This window comes from Hydra viridissima, unplaced genomic scaffold, assembly GCF_058129835.1.
Source record: "Hydra viridissima isolate aposymbiotic clone 2 unplaced genomic scaffold, HvirCarnegie_v1 scaffold_15, whole genome shotgun sequence".
NCBI classification, from domain to species: Eukaryota; Metazoa; Cnidaria; class Hydrozoa; order Anthoathecata; family Hydridae; genus Hydra; species Hydra viridissima.
This window is the reverse complement of record NW_028324314.1, coordinates 7367501-7385583: the sequence shown is the minus strand read 5'-3', so window position 1 is coordinate 7385583 and position 18083 is coordinate 7367501. Positions and strand designations below refer to the sequence as shown.

At 29.0% G+C, this 18083-nt stretch overlaps 3 protein-coding genes across 5 annotated transcripts in view; 1 reads left to right on the top strand and 2 right to left on the bottom strand.

Annotated features, from left to right (window-relative positions):
* Window positions 1-8889, top strand: part of LOC149878438 (dynein axonemal heavy chain 8-like) — a 67674-nt gene extending 58785 nt beyond the window's left edge. For all 3 annotated transcript variants that reach the window (XM_090072470.1, XM_090072471.1, XM_090072472.1), the window contains 15 exons: window positions 637-890; window positions 1250-1440; window positions 2532-2653; window positions 2779-2897; window positions 2997-3273; window positions 3389-3541; window positions 3644-3799; window positions 3947-4060; window positions 4161-4262; window positions 4346-4506; window positions 4586-4742; window positions 5185-5337; window positions 5479-5538; window positions 8116-8367; window positions 8494-8889. In XM_090072470.1, the coding sequence (XP_089928596.1) occupies window positions 637-890; window positions 1250-1440; window positions 2532-2653; window positions 2779-2897; window positions 2997-3273; window positions 3389-3541; window positions 3644-3799; window positions 3947-4060; window positions 4161-4262; window positions 4346-4506; window positions 4586-4742; window positions 5185-5337; window positions 5479-5538; window positions 8116-8367; window positions 8494-8781 (2559 nt within the window). In that variant the 3' untranslated portion in view covers window positions 8782-8889. The remainder of the gene's footprint in view (window positions 1-636; window positions 891-1249; window positions 1441-2531; window positions 2654-2778; window positions 2898-2996; window positions 3274-3388; window positions 3542-3643; window positions 3800-3946; window positions 4061-4160; window positions 4263-4345; window positions 4507-4585; window positions 4743-5184; window positions 5338-5478; window positions 5539-8115; window positions 8368-8493) is intronic.
* LOC149878437 (uncharacterized) lies at window positions 8890-11255 on the bottom strand. The gene is made up of 5 exons (XM_090072474.1): window positions 10582-11255; window positions 10358-10478; window positions 9723-9833; window positions 9279-9382; window positions 8890-9145 (listed from the first exon to the last, which is right to left on the bottom strand). Exons 1-5 carry the CDS (start codon window positions 11100-11102, stop codon window positions 9079-9081), a joined length of 924 nt encoding a protein of 307 aa, XP_089928600.1. The 5' UTR covers window positions 11103-11255; the 3' UTR covers window positions 8890-9078.
* A 2613-nt stretch (window positions 11256-13868) lies between these two features.
* Window positions 13869-18083, bottom strand: part of LOC149878436 (transmembrane protein 143-like) — a 4434-nt gene continuing 219 nt past the window's right edge. Inside the window, exons 1-4 of the mRNA XM_090072473.1 lie at window positions 17923-18083; window positions 16593-17376; window positions 14365-14535; window positions 13869-14273 (exon numbers count right to left, since the gene is read on the bottom strand). The exon at window positions 17923-18083 is cut by the window's right edge and continues 219 nt beyond it. Of these exons, the coding sequence (XP_089928599.1) occupies window positions 14068-14273; window positions 14365-14535; window positions 16593-17376; window positions 17923-18083 (1322 nt within the window). The 3' untranslated portion in view covers window positions 13869-14067. The remainder of the gene's footprint in view (window positions 14274-14364; window positions 14536-16592; window positions 17377-17922) is intronic.

Genomic DNA, 18083 nt, shown 5'->3' with positions numbered 1-18083 from the left:
AATAATAATAATAATAATAATAATAATAATAATAATAATAATAATAATAATAATAATAATAATAATAATAATAGCAATTAATGATATTAATGATATTAATAATAACGATAATAACAAAACTTAAAAAAATAAATCTATAAATTAGATCTATTAAAAATGTATCTGGGAAAAATCTGGGATCAATATGGGGGAAAAAGAAAAAAGCAGCCAAATGATTTTTCGTTTTTTCTATTTTGCCCATATGGTTCCTATGTAGTTCTTGCAGCCAAATCCTATACAGTCTCATTTGTCTCCCTTATGGTTGTGCTTGCTGGGTTTGTGCAGCAGTGTGTATTAAATTATAGCTGGCTGCATAATTAGTTACAATGATAATATTATTGTTGCAATATATATGCAGCCAATGATCCATTAATCAGTGATTGATTAAGTGAGGTAAGGAATCTACAATTTTATCAAAAATTTGTTTTTAAACTGCTTTTAAGAATCAGAAGAAAACACAAAGTTATTTCTCTTATTAATTTAAATTTTTAAAAAAGTTTTTTAAAGTTTTTTCTGTAAATTTCTCACAAAATTGATTTTCTTTATTAAGTGTTTCTTTACTAAATATATCAACCCCTGATATATTCAATGGTTTAGGGTTCACTTGTAGAAGATGATTCATTGGTAGCAGTGTTAAGAATTACTAAAGAAACTGCACTAGAAGTCAATGAAAAACTTATCAATGCTGGGGAAACTGAAATCAAAATCAACAAAGCTCGAGAAGAGTTTCGTACTGTTGCTACAAGAGGAAGCATATTGTACTTCTTGGTTGTCGAAATGAGCATGGTTAATAAGATGTACCAGACTGCTTTGCAGCAGTTTTTGAATCTGTTTGACATGTCAATGGCAAAGTGATTTTTTTTTTTCTTTGTATAGAATGGTTACATAAAAAGACAAGTTTTGAAGAACTTACAAACTTGATATTGTAATCTATCAATAATTTAATGTAACCACTAAATAACTTAAAGTTATTTAGTGATTACATTAAATTATTGCATCATTATCAATTTTTTTAGTTATGCAATTTTTTTTTTTTAATATTGCATTTTATTGAAATTCTTACATTCATCCGTATTTCCAATTTAAATGAAATTACGAACTAGATTTTCACACACAATAGTATTAAAATTTTAATTTTAAAAAGATTTTAAAGAAATTAACTTGTTTGCAGTTATCATATTTTTGCAGTTATCATATTTTTGATTGTTAGGTCAGAAAAATCTCCAATTCCTTCCAAGCGTATTTCAAATATAACTGAGTTCCTCACTTTTGAAGTGTACAAGTTTGCTGCACGTGGGTTGTATGAAAAAGATAAGTTTATGTTCACTTTATTATTGGCATTAAAGATTGATATGGGAAAAGGAATTATTAAACCTGAGGAATTTTCTTACCTCATAAAGGGTAACAATTATAACTTTTATATTGGTCTCATAGAAGACATTTTAATTTTAAAAGTCTTAAAATATTCTCTTTTTAACTTTTATTAAAAATCTTTGTTTTATGATATATTGTTAAACACTTCTTTCTCTCTTGTGTTCATCTAAAATGAATGTTACAATACTAGTTATTCATGCTTTTGTCATAATTTTTGGTTTGCTATAGTTACTAGTTTATGACTATCATAGAGAAATAGTTCTTAGAAGTGTTATTTTTGTATTTTTAGTAATTGTTTCCTCAGAAGTATTGTTAATAACAGTGCAGTATTGACATTTTTTTTTTTTTTGCTCGGCTGAATAAATTTAAGTTGCTTGACCAAAAAAATAGAGGGGAAAAATTTGAAAGAATAAAAAGTAAAGTTTTTTGGCTGATGAAGAAAGTTATTTTTTGGAAACAAAATTTTAAAGTTTTTGAGCTAAAACGTGAAAAAATATAGAAACATTAACTATTTTGTCTATTACTGGGTTGCTAAAATTCTTTGTGCTAACTAATAGTTTCTTATTTAAACTTCATTTGGTTGAAGTATTACAAGATAATTTCTGATGGTTCTGTATTATGTTTTTATTGATTTTAAATTTGTTTTTTTGTTGTTGTTGAGAAAGGATCATTCATACTAGTTAGCTTTATAAAATAAAATGGGATCTAAGTAAAAAAATTAATAATAAAATGCAAGAAATAAATTATTAAAAACTTGTTTAAACTTTGGGACAGTTGCCTATATTTAAACAAAGTATTTACAATCCTAATTTATATCTGTCATGTCTGATTGTTTCCTATGCCATTTTATCATGGTCCATGATAGTAAAAATAAATTCCACTATATTTTTATATTAATAAAATATTCTTTTAAACTTATCATTCAAACTTTTGTGCTTAGCTTTATTTTCAAGCAATTGTCCAATGGTAATACTGATTGTTGTTAAAAAATAGTACAATAGCATGTACTAGGTTTTTTTGCATGACAATATTTTAAAGTAACTTAATGAAAGATAATATTTTATTTAAAAATGTTAGACATTAAAGAGTTCTGTTTAAGTATATTTTTTGGTTACTAGGGGGTGCTGCTTTAGATTTAAAATCAGTTCAACCAAAACCTTACAAATGGATATCTGATATGACCTGGCTTAATTTAGTGCAACTAAGTAAGCTTCCAACATTTTGTGGAATTTTAGATCAGGTTAGATTAGGAAGTTGTTTAGTAATTTGTAAATAGTTTTTAATGGTAAAAAAAAAATTATTTTCTTTAGTTTAAAGGAAAATTCAATTAGTATTTTCAAATACAGCTGTGGTGTTTACATTTAGGTTACACGGAATGAGTCAGCATGGAAAAGTTGGTTGGATAAAGACAATCCAGAAGATCACCCCATTCCAGATGGTTATCAAACTTCCCTAGATACTTTTAAGAAGCTTCTACTAATAAGGTTTGTGTTTAATAGTGTCTGTCTACATTGTTTAATACATGTTTAATACATGTTTCTTTAAATTTACAATTGACTATCTACTATTATATCACTTTTCAGGTCTTGGTGTCCTGATCGTACTTTATCACAAGCTCACCATTATATTGCAGAATCAATGGGTGAAAAATATACTGAAGGAGTAATACTTAATATTGAAACATTGTGGGAAGAGAGTGATATCCGGACACCTTTGATCTGTTTACTATCCATGGGTGCAGATCCAACAAGTGCAATTGAAGGTCTTGCAAAGCGCTTTAGCATAGAGTGCAGAGCTGTATCTATGGGGCAGGGTCAAGATGTGCATGCACGAAAGTTGCTTCAACAATCAACAGCCAGTGTAAGTTTAAAATTTTTAATTTCTTTTTTTTTTTTTTTTTCACTAGTTTGTAATTTTAAATGAAAAATAAAACAAAAATAGTTGCTATTAAATAATGATAATTGGTTTGTAATAGGGTGGTTGGGTATTGTTGCAGAACTGTCACCTTGGATTGGATTTTACAGATGAACTGTTGGATTACATATTAACTTTAGATACAGCACATTCAACATTTAGATTGTGGATAACAACTGAGGAGCATCAAAAGTTTCCTATTGGTCTTTTGCAGGTAAAAGCTGTTTTTAATTTAATTTTTATTATTTGTTAAATATGAATTTATTAGATATTAGATATCAATTAGTTAGAAATATCTTTTTTAAATATCTTAAAGTGTTCGATTAAGTTTACTAACCAACCGCCGCAAGGCATAAAAGCCGGATTGAAAAGAACTTATGCCAATATTACTCAAGATCAGCTTGATATATGCTGCTTACCACAATGGAAACCTTTATTGTTTGCTGTTGCATTTTTGCATACTGTTGTGCAGGTAAACTTTTCTAGTTGAGGTATTAAAGAGTATTATTATTATTTTTTTTTTAAATTTTGCGAGTTAATGCGTAATGAAGTTTCTTTCAATAACTTTGCAACTAAGATAATTAAAATTAAATCCTTTATCCAATAAGACTGTTTTCAGGAACGCCGTAAGTTTGGACCATTAGGATGGAATATTCCTTATGAGTTTAATCAGTCAGATCTAACTGCAACAACTCAGTTTGTTCAAAATCATTTGGACGATTTAGATAACAAGGTAGAACAATAATATTTCTGTTTTTTCATTTACAGCTTACTTCTTTTTCTTTCAGTCTACCACCATTATAACACCAAGATAAAAATAATTTTAAATTTAGGCCATCTCATGGGACACAGTTCGATATATGATTGGAGAAGTTCAATACGGTGGCCGAGTAACAGATGATTACGATAAACGTTTGCTAAATACGTATGCAAAGGTATATTCTATGGTGCTTTTAATAAGTAATGCAATTCCTAATATTTTATGGGTTAGATTCTTATACACTTTTATCTTTTAAAGGTTTGGTTTTCTGATGAAATCTTCAAAGAAGACTACAACTTTTTTAAAGGTTACAGTATCCCTCGTGCGAATACTATATTTGAGTTCAGAGAAAAAATTACCTTGCTTCCGAACATGGATTCACCAGAAGCCTTTGGTCTTCATCCTAATGCTGATATCACGTATGTGCAATGTTGTCTTTCTTTTCGTCTTGATAATTTTTGTTTAAGGCATGCTTTTTTTATTTTCATTTTTCTTTAGCTACCAGACCAATACAACTCGCGAAACCCTTGAAACCATACTAAACATTCAGCCAAAAGATAGTGGGACAGGGTCTGGTGAGACAAGAGAACAAGTTGTGACGAAGCAAGCCTTAGAAATGCTTTCCAAACTTCCCTCCAATTATGTCCCTCACGAGGTTTGGAAAATATAAACAGTAAAATGATCTTTTAATAACTAAGTTAAAGCAAGTAACTAAATATCAAAATAAAATGCAATAGACTGCCAACAACATTGTAAGGGGAACACGTCGAGAAACTTTTAAGAAATAACAAATTAGCACTTTTTAAAAAATTTGTTGCATAATAATTATTATTTAGATGGGCTAGAACTGGTTTTATAATATCAAATAACCATCTGGTAAAAATATTTATAATTTAGTTTGATAGGTCTTCCATTTACATTACGATCAAGTTTACAAAAAAATTACTTGTTTGGTCATCAAAATTAGTGATATAAAAATTATTACCTTTTATTTTTTATTTATTTTAATGATATCTTATTACTAACTTAAAACGAGTAACTAAATCTTTATATAAAATGCAAAAATACATGGTAGTAAGGTTTTTTATTTCAATCAGGTTCGATCACGTCTTCAAAAGATGGGTGCTTTAACTCCCTTGAATATTTTTTTGGGACAAGAAGTTGATCGTATGCAAAGAGTTATAACTCTGGTTCGCAACACACTCACTGACTTACAGCTTGCTATTGAAGGAACTATTATAATGAGCGAGGTTTATTAGATAATAAACGGTTACAAAAGAGATTTATTTTGCTAGTAAAAACTGTAAAAGTTAAATTAATTTAAATGGAATGCAAGAGAAACACAGATTACAATCAACATCAAAGATTCTCTCCGTTTTTGTTTATTTTAGAACCTTCGAAATGCTTTAGATAACTTATTTGATGCACGTGTGCCCGCTCTTTGGCAAAAAGTATGTCCTGATTATTTTCTTTTTCTTTTTTAAACTGTAAAAGATGTGTAAGCAGTAACTAAGCAATTTACTTCATTAGATTTTTTTTTATTATTTACACTTTATACATACATAGTGAATAAATGTATTATTTATATTGTATCTATTGGATCAACAGTAAGTAAATAAGTATGAAGAGACAAGTAGGATAACTGGTTTATTAAACTGAGAAATACAGTGTTTTATTCTCATATCATTAGTTTTAAAATGTTTAAAATACAATAACAATATTTAATATAACTTTCATTTTTTTGTATTGAAACTTCAACATGACCTATAAATTTTAATGAAACTTGTAAAAGTGAGATGACCCAAGAAGATAAAAACTATATGTTTGATGACAAAGTTATAATATCATGGTTAAACATTTTAGGTGAGATTCGTTTATAAACCAGTAAATAATGCAATCAAGCAAAATTTTTTTGAAGAGTATGATGATGAGATGTCAAAGACTGTAAAGATATCAATATTTTAAAACAGCTCATTCTATAGATGTCTATAGAAAATCTTTAAAAAGCACTCATAGCAAATGATAAACTAAGTTCATTTTGTCCCTTTACATTCATAATCTTTTCTTAATCATTTTCTTCCCAACGTGTAGCTGGAAAAAAACGGTTGCAATAACCAGAATACACTTCAATGAACTCACGATACTTATTCCTCCAAAATGAGAGTAGTTGTCTTTAGAAGAAAATAAGAGAGCAAGGAAAACTGATATCTTCAAAGCTATAATTAAAGAGAAACCCATATACTTGACCAATGAATTGATTTTAGATCTCGATTTCACAGTCCAATAGCAAATATTTGATGTGGATGACAAGCGTCACCAAATTTTAGTTTTTTTCAGGGTTTTGAAAAGGTCTTATCTAAATGTAACTAGTCTGAACAAGGTAATTAGAGTTGCATGTAATTGGGTTGAGTAGCGCTTCTATATTAAAAATCATTCAGAAGCCCCAAAGTTGCACCACAGGATATAGATAACGAGTAACCATCAAGATTTTGGTCATAAAGTATGAAAATGAACATTTCAAAACGAGATTCCTATGTTTCTCTAAGTTTTCCTATAATTATTGCATTCAGAAGTGCATAGACAGACTGAATGGGTGAAAATGGGTAAAGAGCCTATTTTTCACAATATCTTTTAGTAGAATATCTTTAAGCGAATGAAAAAATTTGATGATGTTTGGGCATTAAAATGCTTTCGCAGAGTGCTTCTAATCACTTTGATATTTCTGCTAAGTGCATTTTATATGTTATAAGTTTTTTCTGAGCTATCTTGTAAGTGGCTTACAGAACTGTCACTTTTTAGCTATGTTTAAGGAAGAGAGAAAATTCAACTTATTTCCCCTCCCCTTCTTCCCCTTGGAACGTCAAAAATTCGATTGTAGAGCTACAAAATATACAGTCTCAGGGGTAAATTTTATTTTTTAACTGATGGTTTTACTAATTAGCATCATCGGCAGAGCTTTTTCTTTTAATGCATGTATGCATATATGTTTATCAGGGTGTTCACTTTTTTGCAAAATAATTTTCCTGAAGTGGAAGATAAACCTTTATGAAGTAATTTAATATTCATTTAAGAATCTTTTGTAAAAAATATTGTCTAATGAATATTTAATTTGTTTATCATTCATAAATCAAAATAATTTGCAACAAGGCCGCCCAGCATTTAATCTTATCAAACAGAACTTACTTTAGTTTTACAATCAACTTTCTTTTATTTTCACGCTTCATTAATTATTCATATGCTTAATGATGGAAGGAATTGGCGCGATCGAATTGGAGTTACACTCTAATTCAAAGAACTGGAAGGACTTTTTTCAAATGAAATCTGGCGTTAATAATACTTAACATGCCTAAATAAATTTTCTAGCTGAAAGACTTTGTCGTCGGTTGATCGAATTACTTTATGCTGATAATTATAATTGGCATAAGTAATTATAATTGAAGGTTTCTCACCATAAATTCTTTCAGTTTCTTTTCCCATTTTAAATATTTTTACAAAACTATCAAATTTTTTTGTAAAACGCCGGTCTTTCTCTAGGAAACTTTTAGCTCTGGGGTCCCAGCAGAGTTTCTTAAAGGATTTTTTTTTTTATTTTGTCGAGGTTTTTAATTGTGACAAAGAAAAAAATTTATTAGAGAAAAAAACTGTCATATGAATTTCTCATGTTTTTATCTCGATGATGTTGATGTATTTATAACAAACCTCAGACTTATTTTTTCTTTGTTATTATTATTATTTTTATTTTACATATTGTGTAAAAATAATCTTGGCAAACATGTATTAGCAATTCCAATTAAGGTTCAAATCTGCTTTTCAGGTATTTTTTAATAATCTTGTGAAATAATGGTAAATTATCTTAACTTCAATAGTATAAAATTATAATTAGATTGTATATTTTAATTAAACCAAATTACGTAAGAAAATGTGCTAGAATAAATGTAATAAACTTTCCCCATGTAAAGTAGTAATGTATATTTAAAACTATATGTAATATAAGAGTTTTATAATTGTTTATTTGACTATGATACTAGATATCCTGGCAGTCGTCTACTCTTGGATTTTGGTTTACTGAACTAGTTGAGCGAAATCAGCAATTTTCTGCTTGGGTTTTTAATGGACGTCCTAAAGTATTTTGGATGACTGGTTTCTTTAATCCACCAGGTTTTCTTACCGCTATGAGACAAGAAGTTACTCGAATGCACAAAGGCTGGGCTTTAGATTCTGTTGTGTTGCATAACGATGTCTTAAAGCAAATGAAAGAAGACATTGTCAGCCCTCCACAAGTATACATTTATGTTACCTTATACTTGTTTGCCCATGCGTACTTGTAAACGTAAGCATGTACACTTGCACATTTATGCATTCATCCTTTCATTTACAGACAGATTTTTTAATTCCATGTAATTTAGGAAGGAGTTTACGTGTATGGTTTGCACTTAGAAGGTGCCTCTTGGGATAGAAAAAATAGCAAACTTATCGATTCTTCTCCAAAAACTCTGTTCTGCGTTTTACCAGTTGTACATATCTACGCCATCAATGCCATAGGTTTAAAAGATCCACGTTTTTATATGTGTCCTGTATATAAAAAGCCGAAGCGAACGGATCTTACATATATAACAGCTTTGTGTTTACGAACGACACAAAATCCTGATTACTGGATTTTAAGAGGGGTCGCCTTATTATGTGACATCAAATAAACTGGAAAACAAGGCATTTTCATGAAATGGTTAATTTTATAATTTCTTTTGTTAAGGTTCTTGTATATTATATACATAAAAATATATAAAAAAACGATCATTTCCTTATTTTGTCTTTTTATTTTACCTAATGTTATTACTTTTCATTTCAAAAATTTTATTTAAACGGAAATCGCTAAAATAATTTTTTTCTCCTTATAAAAGTTTCATTCCATTTGGTTGTACTTTTCACTTATCTTTGATTTCGATAGTCGGTGAATATGCAAGAAATTTTGGTATTAGTATCAGGTGTTGATTTCATAACGAATCTTCATCTTCAGAATCTAACGTTAAGTTTACTCTCAACTCGCTTTGTCTTTTTAATCTAATTTAAGTAAACAAGTAGCAAAAGGTCATTTTTGTTTTTTTTCGATAAGAAATTGTTTTTGTTAAATGCAGAATTAATTTTGGTATAAAGCATTGCATTCCCTTTTTAAATTATTACGCAATCATGTTACCTTGTTTTACTAATCTGTAATTGAGTTTGCAAAGTCTCATTTTGGTACATGATTTCTTCAATCGACTTAATCAGTTTTCTTGCTTTGTTGTCTTTCATGTCAATCTGAATATGAATGTAATTTTGTATGTGTTTAAAGATATTAATAAAATATGTTACACACAAAATAATATCTGCATAAAGTTCTAAACTTCATTTTTTTTCTTTGAGGAAACGTAAGATTTAAACTTGCACTTTATTATTTTTACAAATTAATTTGCATTTAGTTAGTTGTAACATTTATCAGTTTACTAGATACTTTTCTCTAAATAGATGAGCTTATACAGATTTAAATGATAACATTTGATTTCTTCGTTTGTTTGACTTAAATATTTTTATAAAGATAATTTATTGAAAAAGTTAGATCCTTCTTTAACTCATCCTTTTTTAAAAGATTACGAATTACCTGCTGTTCAACTTCGATAGCTTGTTTCTTTAGTTCCTCGACCCATGCCCTTAAGTTTCTTATCTCTGCATAATGATCTGTACATCGTCTTTCGTAATGTGTTTCTGTATGCTAAACAGTTTAATAAAATTCCACTCATCTTTAAGTTTAATAATCAACCAAATTTTTATAAGAAGTGGTCTCAATATTTGTGTATTTACAATTACAGCTAGCTCACCTTATTTGTCGCTAAATTCTTCCAAATTATCAAAAAAAGAAAGTGAAATGTTCATTAAAGATCTCGTTAAAAAAAAAAAGGAGAGGGAGCGGCAAACTACATCTCATAAATAGTCTATATGTTAAAAAAAAAACCGCGATGTTTTTCTATCATTTGAATGAACTGATAAGTTTGATTTAACTTTCATTGCAAAACTTTCAGTATGCGTTCTTTGATTACGTTTAGATTTATTTTGTCGTTTGCGAGTGAGGTTTATATGTATTTAGAAATTTTAAAACAAACATATAAACGCATAATCAAGCGTGATGTTGGGATTATTGAGAAACAAGATTGCTGTCCCTCCTAATGCTTTCAAGAAAAAGAAGTCTTCTCATTTAGCTAAAAAAATTAACTTAATTAAAAAAATTAAGCTTTTTACCTGGTATTGTAAAACGTTTACGTCATTGCATATAGTTGGATATTTCTGCTTTTGAAGTTTCTCTAGACTCTGATGCTGCGACTCAAATTTCTTTATAATTTCTTTTAAAGTTTCGTTTTCCCTAGAAAAATGTAAGCCAATATCAATGTACATAGAATATAGATGTATATAGATGTATATAGAAAATAAAAATAAGATGTATGTAAACTAAGGCAGTGGGCTACCTTTTAACAGAGGTGAACTGATCGCAGTAAGACAATATCAGTTCTTTTATCTTTAAAAACTTGAGATAATGTTTACAATTTTTCTCATTTTCTGTTCGGCAGCTTTTCTTGTCTCTTTCTTCTTCTATTCTATGCAATACGTTTTGAAACTTTGGTAAAACTGATCTCTGACCCTTATTTTTAAGCACAATATTTTGAAGTTCGTTAACTCCTTCATATTCGCACAACATTTCGACACGAGTAATTTTTTTAAAAATCTTTAATTTTTCTACCTCTTGCTTAATTAAACTATTTAATTCGCTCGAACTAGTACATTCCAATAGTAGCGCATCATTTTTCGTCTGAAGCTTACTTATTTCATTACGCAATTGATTACGTTGACTTCTCATTTGTCCCCATTTTTCTCTCCAGTTAGCTGCACATTTGCTCCACCAAGTAGTTGTATTTTGCAATTGTAAAAGTTTTGCTTTGACGTCATTCAACTCTATTAACAAAATGCTTTCTCTGTCATCAATCTCCATGTCATTTTACATTTTTTCATGCTAGTAAAGCGCTAATGATAAATCCTTTTTTTTCTGTTGATAAACTTAAGCTTATCTACTGGACAATTTGTTTTTCCCTCTTTACTTCTTTTATATTAGCACATGTCTCTTCAAAAAAAATGTAATTGATTTAAAATGTCTAAAAGTATGTAATTCTTGAAACTTGAAAAGAAATGAGATGAATCATTTATGAAAGGTTCTAAATACATACTTTAACTCAAACCTCTTTGGAGTATGCATGCCTTTAAATATTGATATTGTCAACTATTATATTCACAAATCTCTTGAGAAATCGAAGTTTTGGATTTTTGAATCTATCATTATGTAAAACTATAAAATGGAAGCTAAGTGACGAAAAAGATCAGATCTGATACAAAAAGCTGATTTTTTATTTTGGTTTTTGAGGCCGAGAAAATGTTTATAAAGGTTTGTTTTTTTTTCCTACTTAAAATAATTTTAACAAATTTATGTATTTGCAAAAAACATATGGTAATCAATCAATCAAAAAAAGTGAAAAATTATATGTTTGAAAAAAGGTTTTTTTCATGACCCAAATCGGTGGACCCTCGCCCAGCGTAAAACCCAGGTTAAAATTTACGCAAACTCCTCCCTTTCAACAAGTCTGTCTTTGGTTAACATTGACAGAGATCGTTGAGCTTTCTGTTGTTTTTTCCTGGTTTCTTATTTGCGTTGATTTGAGTAACTCCATTTAGATCTTTACACAAACAAGGTTGGTTTGGCGAGAGAGGTGTTTTATAAATTATTGTAACAAAGCTTAATGCATATAAAATAATGACTTGCCGTATTCTGTATGGTTTAAAGACTTGAATTCTGATTCTGCATTAGACCCACAATTTGAATATTTTGGACTCTATTGCCATTGTAAGAGTTTTTCGTGAAGTTTTGATAAAGTAATTTAGCTTTTCAGATACAATATTAAACAATATTAATGTTTTAACCAAGACATAATTGAGCCCAAAAAAACTTCATCTTCTTAAAACAATCCAATGCGAGACGAAATGACAAATAATGATATTTACAGATACATTTCCCCTTGTTTTAAAAACAAGACTATACAATACTTTACCAATATTTTTTCACAATTTTTAAATTAAGAAAAAAAAAAACATTTTCTCAGGTTCAAATACTGATTTTTAGAGCTTACAATGATTTTTTTAAACAGAAAAGATATGTAACTTTTTAACTAAAAAAAACAGAAAGATATCAAGCCAATCTTAAATAATAAGCTGTTGAGCTTATAAATATAATAATAAGTGAGCTTCTTCACTACAAGTTTCATCCTTGACAACCTGATTATATCAAAATGTGAAAAGAAAAAAAAAAAAAAAAAAAAAAAAAAAAAAAAAAAAGAAGAACCAGCCAAACACTTATATCAAAGAAAGGTGCTGATTAGTCTCCTTTAATACTTTATGTATGATAATCCACTTTCTATTGCAGAATATTGCCCTTGTCATAATTACACTGTATATACACTCTTTTCTGTTTAAAGCTTCGTCCTCCTGAAAGCAACATTTCCTCCCGCTGAAAAGGCATGCTCTGAAGATATTCACGAAGTTGGTACACAAATCTTTGTAAAAATTCAGCCAGAGGTGAAATCTCATGTTTTTGTCACATCTTTAAGAAAATCCCATTAAGTAACAGAATTTAAAATTTGTGCTATTCATTCCCAGACTCTTCGCAGAGAGCTTATGTGATTTCCCTGTTCATTAGTTTAATGGATGCTCTCTAACTCCGAGCTTTTGATAAATATAAACCCAAAAAATATTTAAGTATATTTACTTTTTTTGTTTTCATAGAAAAGCACAAATCAATTCTATTTGGTCTTGATTCGTAAAGAAAAATCGTACTAATCGTTCACAACTATACTAATCCGGAGTGGTTATTTCAAAGGGCAATTTTGGCAACTAAAGATATTGTCGACGATAACAACTTTAATATTAAAAGAAAATTACCAGTGAGAGTATATACAGATTGATTGGTACGATGTAAAAGTTTACTGTCAACTTTCCTACTGAATTTCTAAACTGTTTACAAGTACCAGGAATGCCATTACACTGCCTTCGACTAAAAATTGGATCTCCAATCCTACTATTCATATGTAATAGAACAAGGATGATCGCCAAACAGCTATGGAATAACATCATCGAAGCCAAACTTATGACTGGAAAGGAAAAAGGGCACACAGTATATATTCTAACTTTTCTAACACTGATCTCTACCGAACTGCTTTTTCAATTAAAAAGATTACACTTTCCTACCAAACTCAAAGCCTATAACTTTATATAACTTTACTATAACTTTATTGTGCTTGTGACAAAAAAAAAAATTATGGCTTAAAGACTCCTACTTCTGTGTCTTGTCATATTACAAATTAGAACTTTGGTTTCTGAGATGTAAGGGTCGTCCAACTCTCCCAGCTGTCTCTGCTAAATATTAATTGAAGAAAGGAGGATCCTCTCTGCTTTTATACATACATACATACATACATACATACATACATACATACATACATACATACATACATACATACATATACATACATATATATATATATATATATATATATATATATATATATATATATATATATATATATATATATATATATATATATATATATATATATATATATATATATATTGCGTAATATAGCTACACTATTATACGGAAATTTCTCAGGTTTTTATCAAACCTGCACTCGTCTTAATCATATTAAATGGTAGATCTTAAAATATAATGATATTTACATTCAAATAAACTTTACAAGGAACTTTATGGAAAACCTTGACCATTAGAAATACATGTAAATATACTAAAATGAACACATTAAAAAACGATTCGCTCTAAAAAAAAATCTCTATATAAGATTTCATCAAATTAACTTTGTGTGCCTCAAAGTAACAAAAACTAAATTTTGAAAGTTTTAACTCCATCCTGGAGAGCATCTCTCAGCTTTTTCTTGCAAGAATTTCTCTATATTTTTCTCCTTAAGTAAAGCAACATTACCTAACGGTATTTTTTCAATTTCTAATAGGTTGTCATCGTGATGATCCGAGAAGACAATTGAATGAGAAGGAAGAGCATTAAGTGATTGATCTAAAGCCAATACATCCAAATGAGTCTTCAAACCTAAATGGAAAAATTCAATCCATTGTATATGCGCACGTATTTTTCACGCGCACAAACATGGTGCATGCAAAACAACTACCTATATCTTTACCTCTCTTGGTAACTTTTAAAAGCCCTAGTTGCTCTAGTTTACGAAGCCCATCTTGTGGATCGAAGTCAAATGTAATGTGAAACTCGTTAAACAACCAATTCTCTACAGAAATTTTTAAATCTTCTACTGTAATACCTAACTTTGCTTCCGGAACAAAATTAGTGCTCATATCTGTAAAACAAAATTTAAAAAATTTACTTCAATTTTATTTCCCTTTTTCTAAAAATTAGTAATTCTATTAATTATTATATAAAATATATAAATAATTAAGTTTTTTCTAAAACCGGTTTTTAGAATAAACCGCGGTTTTCAATGTTTTAAAAACCGGTTTTCTAGTGTATTTTATTATATATATTTTAGGGGAACAACAGCAGCAAAAACATAAATATATATAGCAGCAATGTCATATACGTACATTGAGTACAATTGAGCAGCAAACAAATAAGTCTTTTTAATGGTTAATTTTACGTTTCTTTAGACAATAAGCACGTAAAAAAACATAAAGCATTGAGTGTTTCATCATTTAACCTTGACCTTAGTTTAGTGACAAATAGACCACTTGCAGAAAATGACCTTTCAGCCTCCACACTTGTTACTTGGATTGACTTCAAAGCCGTGTGCAACAAATCTAAGTTGCTTGTTCGTTTTTTTGCTAGCTCAAATACAGCCATTTCTTTGAAAATTAGTTTGGAAGTTGGTTCTATTTTTTGTTTCTTTGGTGAAACCCATTTGACTGTCTCTCTAATGGAGAACTCGAGCTCTTCTGACAAGGAAGCAAATCGTTGTACTTGTTCCTGACTAGTTTCATTATCTGACAAGTTTTCCTCATCTAAAGACTCACTTCTCTTTTGCTCAAACAAACAACTAAACAAACTTGATGCAGTAATAGCAATTGCATTTCTCTTTGGCATTTTCGAAAATGTCATGAGTTGCTCCATTAATGACATCAGGATTATTCAGATATTTAACTAAGTTTACTAATATAGCATTCCTCCTCTCAGTGACTCTTTTAGTAAATGAGTCAACTAGCTCTTGACTAAAGGTGTTTTCCTGGCTTTTTAGATGCTTGAAAATGAACTTCAGAATGCCATCAGATGAGAGCAAGTTCGAATCTCTTCTGCAAAGTGCTTCAGCACCAACCTTGATTGGTTATAAAGCATTTACTAGATTTTGTAAGGTAGTAAATTCAGACTCAGAAATCATAATATTGCTTGATAACTCAATCAGTGACATTTGAATACATTTCTTAAGGGTAACAAATCTTGGAATCATATGTAGTAAGCTGCTTCAACGTGTCTTAGAGTTTAAGATTAGCTGCAGCTCCTTTCCAAACTCAGACTGGGCATGCATTTGCAGAATCATGTCATTTTTAACTGGTGAATTTCGAAAAAATTTGACACATTTTCTGACCTTGTTAATGAGTTCTGTGACATCCTCCCTGATCATTGGAAGAGCTGATGCACCTGCTTCTGCTGAAACTTCTAATCCTCCTTCCTCATTGCTGTTATCATCTTCTTGGTTCTCTTTTAGAATAGTGACTTACTCAGGTATGAAATAATTTGGGATACATTTTGCCTGTGATATTTTTTAAAAAAAAGATTTCATTTACAAATCTTTTTTTTTAAAGAAAATTTTAACTTACCCAACAACTTTTAAGTTTTAATTATGAAAGAAAATATTTTGAAACATCCCATTGTTAGAAATAAATAAGAGTTTAACATAAATATTTAATTGCAAAAACATTTTAAATACAGAAAAATTAAATTTTACATACAACTTACCCAACAACAAAAATCGGTTTAAACACTATTGTAAAATTTTACTAAAAATTGAACATATGGAAAATTTAAAGTTATAACTGGATAAAAACAAAAATGTAAAAACTCAAGCAATTTGTTCAAGCTTTTTGCATTAGGTGATGGAAATTTATTATTCAAGCATATTTGAATACACTAAAATTACAAAACACAAGGTATTTTAAATACTTCAAATACCATGTTTCACTGTACATGACATTAAAACTATTTTCAAAATTTACTCCAAAAAAAAAAAAAAAAAGATGTGGATTAACATAATAAATTTAAAACCAATTAAATCTTTTTAACACTGTATTTATAAATAGAAACTAAAACTAATTAAACTACCAAACAGCTAGCTAAAAAAAAAAAAAAAAAAAAAAAAAACTAAATTAACTATTAAAAAGCTTGTACAAAAAAAAAAAGGCCCACCTTTCATATTTTCCATTTTAATGAAGTTGTAACATAGCAGAGAAGATTTAAAAACTTCATCAGCAGCTCGATCAGTAATCAACCCCAATATGGCTTTATTACTAGCTAATGTTTTGTAATATAGCGCTTTTGAAATATTAGCTAAATATTGGTTTCTTTTGTTTTTGTATGAATTCCAAGTATGCAAACCTATCAATCCAGTTACACTTCCTAGTATAAAAGTCCATTGAGCATTGTAATGAACAAAGGTAGTACATAACTTAACAACAACACTCAAACTACAAACCATTGCTAGAGTTGCAATGAAACTTTTATCGTAAAATGACATAGTTATTTTGCCTTCTGGTAAAAAATACTCTATGTTAGATTTTGGCAAATCTTTGAAAGCTTTTAACATAAGTTTATTTTGCTTTTTAGTTCGTACAGCTATGACCACACGTTTGTATATTGGAATGAATGTTTGTTGCTTTTTGTACAAATTTATAAAAAAATGCTGTACTTTATCTCTCCAATCATTTATTAATGATTTATTTTCTTCACCCAGAACCCAAACTCTGATGATATCATACTGCTTAAAGTCAACATGCACAAGAACACCTTCAGATACATGGTGCTCTATGAGGTTATGTTCTAAATGTTCACGAGATAATTCCTGATATTTTGCAGTCTGTAATTGTGAAGCAAGTTTTTGTAGTAATAAAAACTCATTGTCCAAATGTTCTTTCTTTCCAATATGAAGTTTTGTTCTAAATTCTTTATCAGGATTTAGAGAATCATACAATAACTAAAAAAACAGTAAATTTTACTCTTAAGACGTATGTAAAAATCATAATTTATATAATTATACTAAATAATAACAGGTAAAAAATGAGTACAATTCTCTGAGACTTTATTGCTCTGATAAACAAGCAACTCTGTTTTTTACTGACATGTACAAATGTGTCCTTGTACAGTTAAGGACACATTTGTACATGTCACAACCTACAAGGACACATTGACACAATTTGTCCTTGTAGGTTGCCTGTTATGACCATCTTGCAGCATCTCTGAATGTGATGATGAAATCAATCATATTCAGAGATGTTGCAAGATGGTCATAAAAGGCAACCACAGTACAAGGACAAAATTAAAATTTTACTCAATTTGTGTCTTAGATAATCCTATTATAAATCCTATTATTATTATTCAAATAGATTTAATAAATTTTTACCATATTAAGTACATTAGTCTGAGTAGGAATAACTCAATACTAACTTTATATATTTTGTGTGTGCGTATGTGTTTGGATGTATATCTATGTATATATACATAACAACTATATCATAAGTACCTTCATTTCATTAAGTGTAATAAATGAGTCTTTTAAAATAGTACTATCTAGTTGCCTAGCAAATTCTAAAACTTGATCAGCTTCATAACCATGTAGAAAGTTTTTTTGTTCAACAATTTTGTTCAATAATATTTTTTTTGTCACAGGAATATAGTTCGACT

Excerpts from the sequence above, each read along its gene's own strand:
- LOC149878437 (XM_090072474.1), bottom strand. The coding sequence starts at position 11,102 with ATGGAGATTGATGACAGAGAAAGCATTTTGTTAATAGAGTTGAATGAC. Across the intron at positions 10,479-10,581 it reads CAGTTCACCTCTGTTAAAAG|GGAAAACGAAACTTTAAAAG; the intron begins GTAGCCCACTGC and ends ACATTTTTCTAG. Across the intron at positions 9,146-9,278 it reads TTACAGATTAGTAAAACAAG|ATTAAAAAGACAAAGCGAGT; the intron begins GTAACATGATTG and ends TACTTAAATTAG.